The 14,597-nt window shown below is 38.3% G+C and overlaps 1 protein-coding gene across 2 annotated transcripts; it reads right to left on the bottom strand.

The window, feature by feature from the left end:
- Positions 1–4,224: 4,224 nt before the first annotated feature.
- On the bottom strand, positions 4,225–8,245 carry cunh11orf24 (chromosome unknown C11orf24 homolog). 2 transcript variants are annotated; one of them, XM_072435395.1, is made up of 5 exons: positions 8,064–8,245; positions 7,297–7,484; positions 6,108–6,362; positions 5,322–6,077; positions 5,264–5,279 (listed from the first exon to the last, which is right to left on the bottom strand). In XM_072435395.1, the coding sequence occupies exons 2-4, from the start codon at positions 7,436–7,438 to the stop codon at positions 5,527–5,529; spliced, it is 948 nt and encodes a 315-aa protein (XP_072291496.1). In that variant the 5' UTR covers positions 7,439–7,484; positions 8,064–8,245; the 3' UTR covers positions 5,264–5,279; positions 5,322–5,526. The 2 variants fall into 2 exon arrangements, with proteins under 2 accessions (XP_072291495.1, XP_072291496.1); XM_072435394.1 differs by having other exon boundaries at positions 4,225–6,362.
- Positions 8,246–14,597: the final 6,352 nt, after the last annotated feature.

Below are 14,597 nucleotides of genomic sequence, written 5' to 3'. Positions count from 1 at the left end.
CAGTGGGGGGTCGGGCGAGCTTGGAAGTGGTTAAAAAAGTGAAGCGTTGTGTGTGTGCGCGACCGGCCACTTGTGATTTGGAAGGACGCCACCTAGAGGATGCACGTGGGAACGGTGTAAATAAACGGGGGCCCGCTTTTGGGGTCCGCGCCGCACGGGAGCGTTGACTGGACATGGCAAGAACCTGAAGCAAACGCAACATAAGATCTAACTTTGAACATTTGTATGGGTAAACATGGGTAAACCTTAGGCATAGACTTTGACCTAGACAAACTTTATTGATGATAAACTACTACAAAGAGTTGAACATTAACTGTAATAAAATTCTGATAAAAATAAAATAGGCACGGTTAAAGTAGAATGGCAACAACAAAATAGCAACAACAAAAACAGCAAAAGAAGAATACGATGTCGAATAAGACACAATTGCTGTAGCCTTTACATACACAGCCCTATGTACAAGATGAATAACATACATTATAATGCATTTATATGTCAAGGCTATTTATCAAGGCCATAGATAGGCAACTGGTGGTGTATTTGTAATATAAATAAGACTATAGTATATTTTTATCTCACGTCTTTCTTCTTTTTGCTGATAAGCTTATCTAAACCAGCCCAACGCTCCTTTTCTTTCTTCTGGACACATTTAATCCGAAGTGCCAACTGGCGCCTTCTTCAAAAGATCTGTTAACTCAAAGCATGTGTCCTGGACTGCTGAACTGAGATGAGCAGGAGTTGGTTTTATTATTTCTATAGAACTGAGTAGCATACACATTTGAACTAAATTTAATAATGTTTGAATATTATTGTGTTTTTATTTTGCTTGTGTAGGGGCCACTTCAACAGTCTCTCACCTTGGTAAAACCGCAGAGTTATTCTTACACTGCGAGTGAGCACTCTCGGCTCACAGAAAGTCCCTGGTTCAGTTCAGGCTTTGAAGGTTTATGTGGAGTTTGCATGTTTTCACAGTGTCTGGGTTGGGTTTCTCTTGGAGCACTGGTTAAAACCTGCATTAAGGCAAAAGGTATGTTCTCCTGGTGCATGGCTCAGGATCGGCACAGACTGAACTATGTGAACTCCGGGTCAAATTTCAGGGGACATTATATCCTCAACCATTATCATAATCCACAAACAGTAGAGTGTCAAATTGGTTCTGTTTTATTATGAAGCAATATGTCAAAGAGTGTGGATGCAAAGACAATTGTTATGGCAAAGAGCTACACTAATGATACGTGCAGTATTTAGTTCCTACATAGATTCAGAGTGATAGGGGTGGAAAATGACTGATAAATGAGTCGATTATTTTTTTGTTTTAACAATTGTACTTTTTTGAGCATTTTTTTCAACATAATCTTGTACTTGTTGTTGTAATTGTTTGTGCTGCATTTACAATCATGTAGTCCCATCGTCCCAATCGTCTCTCACCTCCGTCTCTGCTCCTCTTCACTGACAAAAACACAGCCCCGCATCGCCTGCTCTAATTGTCCAGAGAATGTCAAGATTGTGGTTAAAAATAACTAAATTAAGGTTTAAACTGATCAATTTCTCCAGGTTTGTAAAAAAAAAAAAAAAAAAACTACTATATTATACTTTTACCGTATTTTCCGAACTATAAGTCGCACCAGCCAAAAAATGCATAATAGAGAAGGAAAAAAAAACATATATAAGTTGCACTGGAGTATGAAATAAGGTTGCAAGTGTGAGAATAACAAATAATATCACATATAAGTAGTATATAAGTATAAGTCGCACCCCAGCCAAAACTATGAAAAAAGATGCGACTTATAGTCCGGAAAATACGGTATGTAAAGAATTGCAGCAATACTTGAATTGGAATTGAACTTGAACTTTTACTTAATCCCACATTTTCAGTACTTTTTCCGCCATTGAGAGTGTTGACCTACAGTAAAGTTCAATTTCAACTCAAATCAATGTATTGTTATAGGGTCAAAAAACAGTAGTTGCCTCTCGGGGCTTTATCAAATTGCTGATTGAACCAACAGAAAGTTAGAAAATCCTACAAATGGATGACTGTCCCAGAGCATTTCTAGACCCTCCTTCTCAGCTAAGAAAAACTCCAAAAGATCTGAGGTGTACATTAGGAGTAGAGCTTCTTGTGTGCCGACCAGACACAGGAATGTTGTAATGAAACATATTTTCCTCCTCCCATCATCTGCATCCCCGCCGGTGCGCTTTGATTCACACTTGGGCCTAAACAAACATTAAAAAACATTCTCCGCATTGGTCTGCCTGCTTCCCATAAATACCACACTTTAGAGCAACATGACTGATGTAACATACCTTTCTCTATTTCTCTGCCGTAACTGAAAACAGGTGCGGGCAAAGAAAGATATCTCTGTTTTAGACACATCTGTTCAGGTCGCTCTGCACAATAAATACCCAAAGTCTCAGATCAGTGATGTTTCAAAAGTTGACATAGCAACTAGGCTTATACGGCGGGTAGAAAAAGTACAAGTATTGCTGTTTCCAAAGAACGTTACTAAAGACGCCAGGAGTATTGACGTATTCAATTAAAGGTTGAGTGAAAACCTCAGCCTATAACGTTTAATTTACAGGTCTGTTTTATATATAAGAAAACAACTTAAATAATGTGGTCCTTCCTTGTTAAAAATATACACTTTTTGAAAACATGTGTTATAGTAAGTTTTGGAGAATTACCAGAGAAAGTTCTGTGCATTAAATGTCTCAATCTGAATCTGAATCATATTGAATATATATCTGAATAATATTGGTTGAAAACGACTTTATGTGGTCTGAAATTTAAATTAAATCAATTTAAATAAATGTGGTTTGAAAACTGGAGCTATTGGTTTAACAAAAGTGCCTATGACAGGTTGGACGACTCATTGAACCAAAATAGATAAATGTATTAAAAATTCTGCTAAAAATGATTTTAAAAAATGTATCCCAGAGTAGCTCATTTGTTTAGGTGTATAATTGCACTTCCTGATTGTAATTGATGACATCACACAAGGAAATTAACTTGCAACCACTGGGAAACAAATTTTTGACAAATAAAAATATATGAGAGCACCTTCATTTTGTTGAATTATTGTTTTGGGGTCAAAAAATGTGTTTATTTTTTGTAAATTATGCATAAACTTGGGATGGAATTATGTTGTTTTCTATAAAGAGTATAAATACAAATACCAATTAATGTCAAAATTAGAAAACTGTTTAAGCTCTTTGGCGATGGGCACCAGAAACTTCCATAAGGACATAAAACAAAATAAGTTGCATTACTCTAGTGTAAGAAAGTATTTGGGTCCATATTTTGTTCCATTTTGTACTTTAGTGTGAGATGATCTTGTCAATTTGAGTGAGCCAGCGTTTTGTTGTGGAAGTTCCTCAAAATGTAAGCCAAAAACACACATTTTTCTCTTTCTCTAATATACCTCAATTTAGTTGGAACAAAGGAATTTAAATGGAAACAGGTGCAACAGTTTACCAATCCAACGTATTTAGTGTAGTAAACACACTTCATGGGGAACAATGAAGTGATAAAATTAATTGGCCCACCCAATGTCCACCCACCCAAAGGGGCTATGAGTTTAGCAAAGATTAAAGACACTCAAGCTTCAGTAAAATGTTGGCAACAATGAGAATCAGGGCTTCTTCTTCAGTAATACACATTTATTTATTTTTTAAGTGAGAACAGCATCAGGAAAAAAAACTTCTAGACACATCTGTCCACCTTGTTGCAGTAAAACACACTTCAGATCCTTGGTATGACTTTCAGCTCCTTCGAATGCAATCCATCAAAAATGTCTACGAGTTATTACTTTTTCTTCAGGTCTGAGGCTTTGAGGTGAATACTATGTTACAACGTCTTCAACTTCTATCATTACATTCTGGAAAACGAAAGCATCTCAAAGCGAGAAGCGAATGCCTTCAATGAGAGCTCAGAAAAATGACATGAAACAGCTCCAGAAAAAGTCAATAACAGGATACATCTCAAATCACTATTATTTGGGTCATAATGGTGTTAATAGTGTTTATATTCTGTGTTTTGCATGTTTGAAAAGCCACTGTAAAGGGTCGTGTGCTTTTTGTGGGCTGGAATGAGCTCTGAAGAACAGACTTTGACTTTTATATTTGCATTCTTAGCTGTAATGGGGGCATATTGCTGCTGTGTTCTTTATGAGTGTGGCGTGTGTTACTGATTGAACATTATTATTCTTAACCATGAGACATCACATGCATTATTCTGTTCCTTTATTGTATCCAAGTTAAAAATCAAAGTGCACTGGTACAATGTTGAGTTGGCACAAAGCATGACGTTCCATTGTGAATTAAATACATGCATCCACCTTCACAACAACCAAACATGGCTTTACAATTCCCTTGGCTTTACAATCATGTGCTTTTACTTTCTTTTTTTTTGGCATATTTAAGACAAAATCTCCAACCAAAAGTAAACATTGGAAAAAAAAAAAACGTATTACACATCACTTGCATTTAACACATTGACATTTGGTCTTCTTCTCATAAGTCACGTATTAGAAATGCAATTACGCTACTCTCTCTCTGAATGTTCAGTCAATGTGGGAAAACTGCTCCCATCTTTATTGGAAGTGCAAGAAAACAACACTTTAGGCAAAGCTGCTCCAAAAGTAAACGCTGGCACAAATTAGTTTATTTTGCTGTGGTATTTCACTATAATCATCGAGACGCAGATATTGCATTTTCATTTGATCACACAACATTGATGTAACACAAAGGTCCATTGAATTAAGATTGGCAAATTCTGCTTTTGCTACAATTTACTACACAAAGTTGGTGGATGTGACCCAGATTAGTTGAACTATACACATTGAACAAAACCAATTTTAAAGGCAAAACTGTAAGTGGCTTTTAAAGCCAGTGTAAACCTAAACATTTCAGACTGTGGTGGCTTTCTTTAAGAAATATGTGAAACTTTTCTTAAAGAGAATACTTAAGACAGATCAACCTTACAACCTCAGCATTCTCAACAAAGATGCAACTTAGGATGATTTGGGTTGTGGAATGAAGTAAAGGAATGGAGATTGGCTCTTAAAGGAATCCTGAAAAACTGTAAAAATATATCTGTACCACTCTGAGTCAAAATATAAAAATATATATTATTGCAATACAGCAATGTCAACAGAAGACACTGCAATGAGGTAACTATTGCTCAAATTTGCAGTTATTTTTGCAGTGTCATTTGGAATAACTTGCCCATTAATAAATACATTACCTTTGAACTACGGTAGTCAGGTGTAATTGTAGCAAATCTCTGAAACTGCTGCAAATGTGTGTTGTGTTGTTAATTTCACCGTGGAATGAAAATAATAGGCATATAAAACGAAAGTATATTTCAGTAAGTGAAAGTCTGCATCTTGTCTCACAAACCAATTTGTCAAAACCTGCCCCTGTACAACACGCATCTCAAAATAAATTGGGACTTTTTTGAGAATAAGACAAAGTTCTGGATAAGCTTTCATACTGACAAGTTAGCTTAAAGCTAATCTTATCTTATAGTCACACCCCAGAGTCAGCGTACATACCATTAATCAAATAGTCCACTTGAGTGTAGTCCTTCCTCCTGTAGCTCTCATAGGCCTGTGTCACAAACACCGCCACCACCACACAAAAGAAGAGTAAACCAAACAGCAGGATGGCCAATAATGATGCCGTATCTAACAATTGACTGGTCAAATCGCGGCCTGCCACTTCCACCACTGGGCTCAGATACTGGACGGTTGGGGAGGAGCTGGTAGAAACAAACTTAGTTGAAGCAGCAGAAGTAGAAGTAATTGTAAAGGGAACAGTAGAAGTAATAGCTGGTTCCTTGGTGATGGGTGTGGTTGTTTTGGGGACTGTTGCTGTTACAATGCGTGGTACAGGTGAAGTGGTTTTTGGTGCAGGAGTAGAAACCATCTTTGTTGTGGACAAAGTGGGCGTAGTTGGAGGAGCTGCGGTTGTTTTTTGGGTTGAGGTCACTAGCGTAGTAGTTGAAGTAGTTGTCCCGGTGGTATTTGCAGGTATGATTGCATGTGCTGTATTGGAAGGCACACCAGCAGTTTTCTTCAGTTCATTATTAATGGTGTGTGAAAGTGGAGCGTCTGTAACTTCAGGCCGTATTGTTGGATCCTTGCTTTCAGCTGCTGGTGTAGTCGGTTGTAATAAGGAGCCATTGATTTTTTGGGTTAGGTTTTGTTTGCCATAATTTAAACTCTGATTAAACAGTCCATCTTGGCTTTCATTAAGGTCATGGTTATGAAGCTGCTTGTTCAGTCTGGTGGTGTTCACAAGAGAGGAGTGTGTCACATTTTCACCAACTTCTGATGTGTTTTGACTCGTGCTGTTGTTGCTACCTGTAGTGGACAGAAACACATTTGGTTTTAGAAAAATCCTGAGTAATTCTTTACAAAAGAAAATAACAGAATGAGCCTCACACGGGAGTCTCATTTGTGTTGCCAGTTTCAATGCTTAAAGCCAGTGTGTCTAAACTTCTGTGTCCTCTCTCTGATCTGATGGTCTCTATCTAAAGCTCAGCGCCTGCATCAGTCATGAATCAGTGCTAAACTGAGAAGGAGACATGTGTGTCACCTCTATCTGCAGGTTAAGGTACTGGCAACACAGATTCAGTGTGATTGTGATTCCTTTTTTAAAACCGTAACTGCGAGATTACAAACAGTTCCTTTAAATGAAAGTGGTTTTATAAAAAGGTAAACACAATAATAACTATATAATAACAATAATCAAAAGGTACTCATAACATTTGGCATGCAACTTTAGATTCATTTATAGGTTCATTTTATTAGATACTTCTATAGTTGTGGTAAAATAACATCTCCTATCATTGATTAGAGCCCAAACTATATTATTGAGTGCCTTGTAACCTTGGGTTGCAGGAAATACTCAAAACAAATTTTCTTGTGAAAACAGTGTTACTGAGTCTGGCTTCTGGCAAGTTCAGTTCACATTTTCAAGCTTCAAAAACAGACAAAGAAAGGCAGTTCAACTGTTGTGTGCTTTCTGAAGACACCATTTTCTTTGTGTCAGATCAGTGATTGTATCTTCTCAATATTTACATCTGGTGAAACACCCGTAACATCAATTCTAACAAAAGCATTTGCATTTACCATTTTTAAATAAAATTAGCGGGTACATTTGTAATAATTAAAGAAAGCTTAACCATGTGTATATAAAACAATACACCTATACATGCTAAAATGTCAAGAAATATAAAGTTAGACGCCTTGTAGTAGTATTGTAGAATGAAATGCAACTGTTACCCCTACTTACATTCATTACAGACTGGGGAAGTATTGTTTTTTGGACTTGGACTTGAAAGCATCAGGCTCTTTTTGACAGAGCTTGAGGGGGAGGACACAGCGAGCAGCAAACACAGGACATGGAGGCGCACAACTGGACCCATCAGGGACATGATGGGCAGAGCGACCCGTCACATGAAGACACTGTCCCGGGACAAACTAGGAAAGAGGCACAAGTCACAGTCACAATCGCCTGAAGAAAAAGTCTTTAAGATGAGTGCAGTTATTAGCTTTGAACACATTGATTGTCAGCTTATTTATACACTCGCAAATTATTTATTCAGGTAATTTTCCCTCAATCATTTCTTTTTTATATTAGACAAACTTCAATATTCAAGTTTATGAGCGTGTCATTCGTCAGACTTGAGATTTGTGCGACGCGAAAAGCACAAAGTTCAAATAGGAGCTCCACACATGTCACATGACATGCCACTGAAACTTAAGTCAACATATTTATACTAGCATTTTAGATAAACAGTGGTCTTTATTCTTCATAACGGGCCACAACAAAGATATATTTTATTTTTAGCAGAAAAGAGTTTGACATAGCTTAGAGACACACAATTAGTCAAGCTATTAAAAATAAATTGAACAAATAGCAGGCCCTCTTGTACATGTGAGGTTAGTATTTAATTTAGCATTTAGGTTAGTATTTAGTTCATTTCCCATTAACCCAACGCGGATATGTATTGAAGACTAACGTAGTAGCTGCAATGGTCCAGGAATGCGTTCACCTACCAGCAGTTTTTGAGATTATTTCGTGATTCTTGGTTGAGAAAAACACAGTTGATGGTGAAAAGAAAAGGCTGAACTTTACTTCCTGGAGTTGATGTGGCTCATCTTCTTCTGTTTTCTGTTGTACGTTTTAGCGCTGATGGTGCAAAGACTGTCAAAACACCGCCACCTGCTGGTTTGATTTAACAACTGCAAGTTTATTAATTAATGCTGTTTTTACGCTTCCGCCTTTATGGCGTGTCCACCAAACCCTCATATTCTCATTATAGCAGAAGCAGAAGACTTCATTTATCCTCAGGGAAACCTTTGCCCCCTTTTATATTTCACAGTCAAATATTAAACACAAAATCATTTTATTGCAAGAATTAAACAAGTAACTACGCCTGGTCAATGGGCGAAAACTAAGAACACCTTTTCGGTTTATGTTATCCATATCAAATTATTTTATTTTCCATTGAGCTTATAGGTTTTGTTATGACCTGACTAGAGGATAGAGTTGACTTCAGGTCGCGGGGCGCGGAAGATCGTATGACAGGTGGTTCTCTCTCTCTCTCCAGACCAGAGCCAGCCGCACCGAAAGTAACTGACGCGCACATTTCTCTACTGTTCCGCAGAGGGACGTCAAGTTGGATCAAGACCAGAACCAGGCCCTGGACCAGGACAGCACTTTCTCCATAACTGCTCCTCTCCTCTTCACTACAGCCATGACCTTACCCGCCGTGTCCAGGCTCTTCAGGCACGCGCTGAGGACGCAGGTGACCCCTGTCGCCCGCGTGTCCGCCAAACCCGCGCAACACAACATCTCTGCAGCGGTAAGTTTCTCATCAGGACCCCCCGCAGACAGAGCAATTTGGCTTTGCACCACCATCACTTTACAGCCGGTGCGCACGTAGCCTCCAGTCAATATTTGAACTCGTTTCAACACTTTATGACTTGCGATATTCCCGTCTCGCCATTATCGCACTTTATACCATCACGTAGCCTTCTGTGAGTCCTGACTGTGCTTATTGTAGAGCGAACAAAAACCTACGCGTGTGATACCTGGCGTGGAGATGTTGGTTTAGGACCAGATCGAGGTGGATGTTTGGACTGTCATGTGATGTTTATTGAAGGATGACCTTGGATTTGGAACAATTTCAAAGTCGGTGCACGTAGGCCTAAACTCCTGCCTGCAACAGAAATAGACAACTGCAATTGTATACCAAGCCGATACATTTATTATGCAAACAGAAAACTCTTCCTATTGCACACAGGCCTATTTAGTACAAAAATGGTCAACTTTGAAAGGTTTTGTTAGAGCTTGAAATTATTATTATTATTATTTTAAACACCCATATGCATATTGTTTAGAGATAGTCATAGCCGGAATGATAAGAGAAAAACAACTTTCACAATAGGTCCTTACAGTTTCCAGGAAATGAACAGGCAATGGGCTAAATATAGCCTATAAATCAGAGGTTAAAGAGTGACTTTTGTGGCCTGAAGAATCTGTGAGTGACAACAAAAAGCAAAATATATGATACACTTGTGTGTGACGACTCGAGTGACACTTGATGAATGCCTTGACTCATACTACCCTTGCCTTGAAGTTGATATTTTTGTTATATTGCATGCAGAAAAAAATAAATTAAACAAATGGACAAAGGCAGATGCAGAAACACTGTCTCTATTTTTTAACTCTCTGCTTAAAACGTTAGGCTCATCATGACTTTGTCTAATTACCTGTGTTCAAATGTCACTTTTCTGGTAGAGAGTTTGTCAGTTGCAACCATGGAGATGTCATTGCTTTCCCTGCAGTATGGAATTTAACTACTCTGTCACCATGGAGACAAGCAGGTGACGCCACCAGGTCAAGTTACAGGTCAGGTCTGTGGAGAGGCAAGCTTTCTCACAATAAAATAAATGGTTTTAAGGCATTTTGAAGCAATAAAAAGTGTGAGATGGATCCATTTAATTCCATATTGTAATATTGCAATAATAACTCCATGGAGACAAGAAGGTGTCGGATCCTCCACCAGAAAGGTTACAAAGTGCACATTTTTATCAACTAGTTCTGCTTTCAATGCAGTTTGTTTATGTTTGACCAGTAATAAACAGCAACATTTGTGTCAAGTCAGGTATATGAATCTGTTCATAGATAATACATTTACAGAGATACATTTGCACATGGGCACACATTAATAATAAACACAATAGGACAAAATAATAAGGCGACTAATATCTATGGTGAAAACAGTGGAATCTATTTAAGATGGCCTATTGATCCAACCATTTTATTTCTAAACAATATAAAAATAAATTTGTTGTTGCCCAGCTCATTTGCAAAGAGTCAGTTTTGCCTAACCTGCTTTCGGCAATCATCTGTTTTTGCAGTTGAACTTTAGAATTTTAGACCATTACAAAAGTTGGCTGTATGTTGCAATAAAACAACTGTCGAGAAATGTTCATTAAATCACTAATTTAAATGCAACTCCTGTTTGTTTGTAGGAGCAGGCCTTTGCACTCACATGCATGTTTGTGGCGATCCTGGGCCCAAGTGGATGGATCCTGGCTCACCTGGAGGACTACAAAAAGAAGGAGTAGACGGCACCATGAAAACAATCGGGGGCCGTTTTTATTATGTTAAAATCCACTAATAATAAATACATTAAAAGAAGTAAATGTGTGTTTCATTTTTCTACACACCTGTCTAAAAAAGTCTGAAAGGATGATCTGATTGACTACTCAAGCTTCCCCTGCTGCCCAACTAGGGAACATCTTAAAAGGGCTTCCTACTGAGACCCAACTTTTGTCTGAAGCCTTTTGTGACCAGCACATGTGATTTCTAGGTGCCGTCCTCGGCTCTTCTCCTGCTTTATGCAGTACATACATGTCAATAAAGCCCTTGGTACTTCTGTATTTTGTATTTAAGTGCCTGTCACCAGTATCTTACTGTCCCTAAGTGTTAATAACAGCCCTTAAACCTGGTGTCTTCTTCTTCTTCTTCTTCTTCTTCTTCATGTGATTCCTGCTATTACTTTTGGTATTTCTCGGTCTTGTACTTTCTGGGGATTTTTCATCAAATTTGCCATTCATAGAAAAACTACTTTGTAGTTCTAGTGAATGTAGCGCCAATTCTTTTCACTGCTCTCATTTACAGTCCAGGTTGAGGAACATGACGTTTCATGAGCACGCTCAAGAACACATTTTGAGAAATGACCAAAACACAGTGGTACGAGTCCACACCGCGCAGAAAGCAGTCTGTGTGTGACGTGTGGACCATGGTAAAAGTGGTCACTCTCATTCACTCATGCTGTTTCATCATGGAGATCTCTGAAGTCTGACAAACTGCAATGGAAACTAATATAGAAACTTTCAACTTGTCATTCTGAAAACATATATTATGATCACTGTATACGCTACCATTACTAGAACTACAATGTTCTAGAGTAGTTCCATGTGCTTTGACGAAAACACAAATTATTTTAGGGCTGTGAATTTAGTTTTGTGAAACATACAGAATAGGGTTAGGGTTAGTACTAATATGGAAAGATTTAACTTTCATTCATTCTGAAAAACTACAAGACCGACAAACACCTAAATTAATCCTACCATGATCACTGATTGTCATTTATCTGTGCTGACAGGAAAGACATTGAACTTTGTGCCAGTTTTTCTAATACTTACAGAGATTAACAATGAATCAGAACACAAATGCAATCTGACAGTTAAACAGCTAATTCTACCATAGAATTCTGACCTTGTTGTTGTGTTACTTTTAATGGTGGTTTGCATCCAACTGGAAAGGTGCATTTACCGCCACCCACTGTAGTTGTACGTCTCAAAGTATGTGTTTTACATGCAGTTGTACGTCTTCTGTGGTTGTCCGTCTCAAAGTATGTGTTTTACATGCAGTTGTACGTCTTCTGTAGTTGTCCGTCTCAAAGTATGTGTTTTACATGCAGTTGTACGTCTTCTGTAGTTGTACGTCTCAAAGTATGTGTTTTACATGCAGTTGTACGTCTCAAAGTATGTGTTTTACATGCAGTTGTCCGTCTCAAAGTATGTGTTTTACATGCAGTTGTACGTCTTCTGTAGTTGTACGTCTCAAAGTATGTGTTTTACATGCAGTTGTACGTCTCAAAGTATGTGTTTTACATGCAGTTGTACGTCTCAAAGTATGTGTTTTACATGCAGTTGTACGTCTCAAAGTATGTGTTTTACATGCAGTTGTACGTCTCAAAGTATGTGTTTTACATGCAGTTGTACGTTTTCTGTAGTTGTACGTCTCAAAGTATGTGTTTTACATGCAGTTGTACGTCTTCTGTAGTTGTACGTCTCAAAGTATGTGTTTTACATGCAGTTGTACGTCTTCTGTGGTTGTACGTCTCAAAGTATGTGTTTTACATGCAGTTGTACGTCTTCTGTAGTTGTACGTCTCAAAGTATGTGTTAAAAGAGTAACAGAGAGAGAGAGAGAGAGAGAGAGAGACAGAGAGAGAGAGAGAGAGAGAGAGACAGAGAGAGAGAGAGAGAGAGAGAGAGAGAGAGAGAGAGAGAGAGAGAGAGAGAGAGAGAGAGAGAGAGAGAGAGAGAGAGAGAGAGAGAGAGAGAGAGAGAGAGAGCTCTAAGAAGTTAAGCATGCTAAGCTACGCCTCCTTGCGTGGAGACTTGTACTGCACTTTTCACTACAAGCAGCTGTTCCGGACAAAGGGGAATTATGATGAAGTATTTGATTGAGCCAACATAAGGCCGTTGGAGTGTGAGAAACTGCTGCTAGGCCCTGCAGAGGCGCCGTAAAACTGTGTTTGTTGGTCTTTGCAGCTCTACACATCATAATTGTCCACAGCAGTCTGATTTTAATTTTCTTTGCTGTCCAAAATTAGGCTAATGGCACAAGCATTTTGACATTGGCATTTTATGTTTAAATGCCATTTGCATTGAATAGTAATCTCCTTCACTTCCTTTGTGTCAACAGTAACACAATTGAGTCTTCATGTTCAGTCTTGGCCAAGAGGACAATATCAACTTTAAAGTATTATAACATATACTCGAATCAATTAATCTTTATGGTTTGTAGGCAAAAAAAAAATAAAAAATCAAGAAAATCTCTTATTTACAATGATGGATAAAATACATTACAATACAGTATTCCAATAAAACTCTGATTAAAACAAATAAATAACACTTGTATGTATTTTTACATGGCAAGACTAAACCAAGTGATGCAGTTGGGGTTCATTTCCAAATGTGAGAAAATCCCTCTACGCTTATTATACATAATATAAGTGAAACATAACTATATATAACTAACAACTGTATCAATGGAAATGAGAAAAGTTTTATGTAACATTTTGTCATTATTAAGAGAGAGAAAGAAAATGCCGTTCTCATGTTTCTTCAGCGCAATATGATCCAGAATATGATCCATGGTTCTGTCTTGTATTAAAGAATCTGACGGTATCTACTAACACCGGTAGAGGGCAGCATTGCGCCACGTGGTGTACAGCCTGCCGGAAATCATTAGAAGAAGACGAGCTGCGCCGCCGCTACAAGCCGCGCATCAGCAGCTCGCGCCGCGCTCCTCTACGTGCTCCCGTTCTCAAGTCCGCACTTCTCGTGTTCTCAGCAAGAACGTACTTGCTGAGAACACGAGTACGTTCTTGTGTTCTTGAGTGTTGAGAAAGGGTCTATATGTTTAATTGTCTTTAAAGCCAATGGGACTTGTTGGCAGCAAACAGATCACCTTTCAGTCTTCACCACAGAACTCATGGCAAGACGATTGAATGGGCTGAATCTACTTTGCAGTGTCACAACATTGTGATAGCTTCTCACAAAAAAATGGATGACACTAATTGCTCCGACGATCAAGGACTGAACTAACATTATACTGGACATTCGAAGGATGGAATTACATTCTCACTTGATTTGAAAATGGACAACTTGGACAGACTTTGGACTAAAAGGAACGTTTTCTTTGGGTTTTGTGTGCCTTGATTTTCTCTTTTTGCTTTGTTATTTATCCTATGTCGTTTTTCTCTTTCATTGTTTATATCGTGACATGACCGTGCATCATGACTGGGCGTGATGTCATCAATGTTTTATATCATGACATGACTGGGCAGTGATCATGACAACTGTACAGGATATGGCCATGCATTACACAGTCACTCACAATGGCTTCTGGCCATTGCACAATGAAAATAAAGTCTAAAGAATAAAGTAGATGGGGATAAATGCGCCTTTGCAGTTGGCTGCCAGCTGGCATTAAAAGCAGCAGCTTCTAGTTGAGTGACTGCAGAGGTTTTTTTGGCACATATCACAGGTCGCATCTCTGTCGTTCAAGGTTATTTTTGTAGATAAAGATAATATGATTCTTGCTGTTACTTTCTGTTTTCCTCTGTCTTTGCGTTTTTCCCCTCTATCTCTTAGAGTGGGGGAATGTTGGTGATTCACACACTTTCATAGAAATGTAATGTCATTACAAACAGCTAAATCTGAGCATGTAAAAAATATTTATGCAGATTTGCATGCACAGTGAAAAGGAATCATAAATATA

The sequence above is a fragment of the Eucyclogobius newberryi genome, unplaced genomic scaffold, assembly GCF_026437365.1.
Source record: "Eucyclogobius newberryi isolate DKJ021-1_F unplaced genomic scaffold, fEucNew1.0.hap1 SCAF_7, whole genome shotgun sequence".
NCBI classification, from domain to species: Eukaryota; Metazoa; Chordata; class Actinopteri; order Gobiiformes; family Gobiidae; genus Eucyclogobius; species Eucyclogobius newberryi.
The sequence above is the reverse complement of the archived record's forward strand: the minus strand, read 5'-3'. Positions and strand labels throughout refer to the sequence as shown.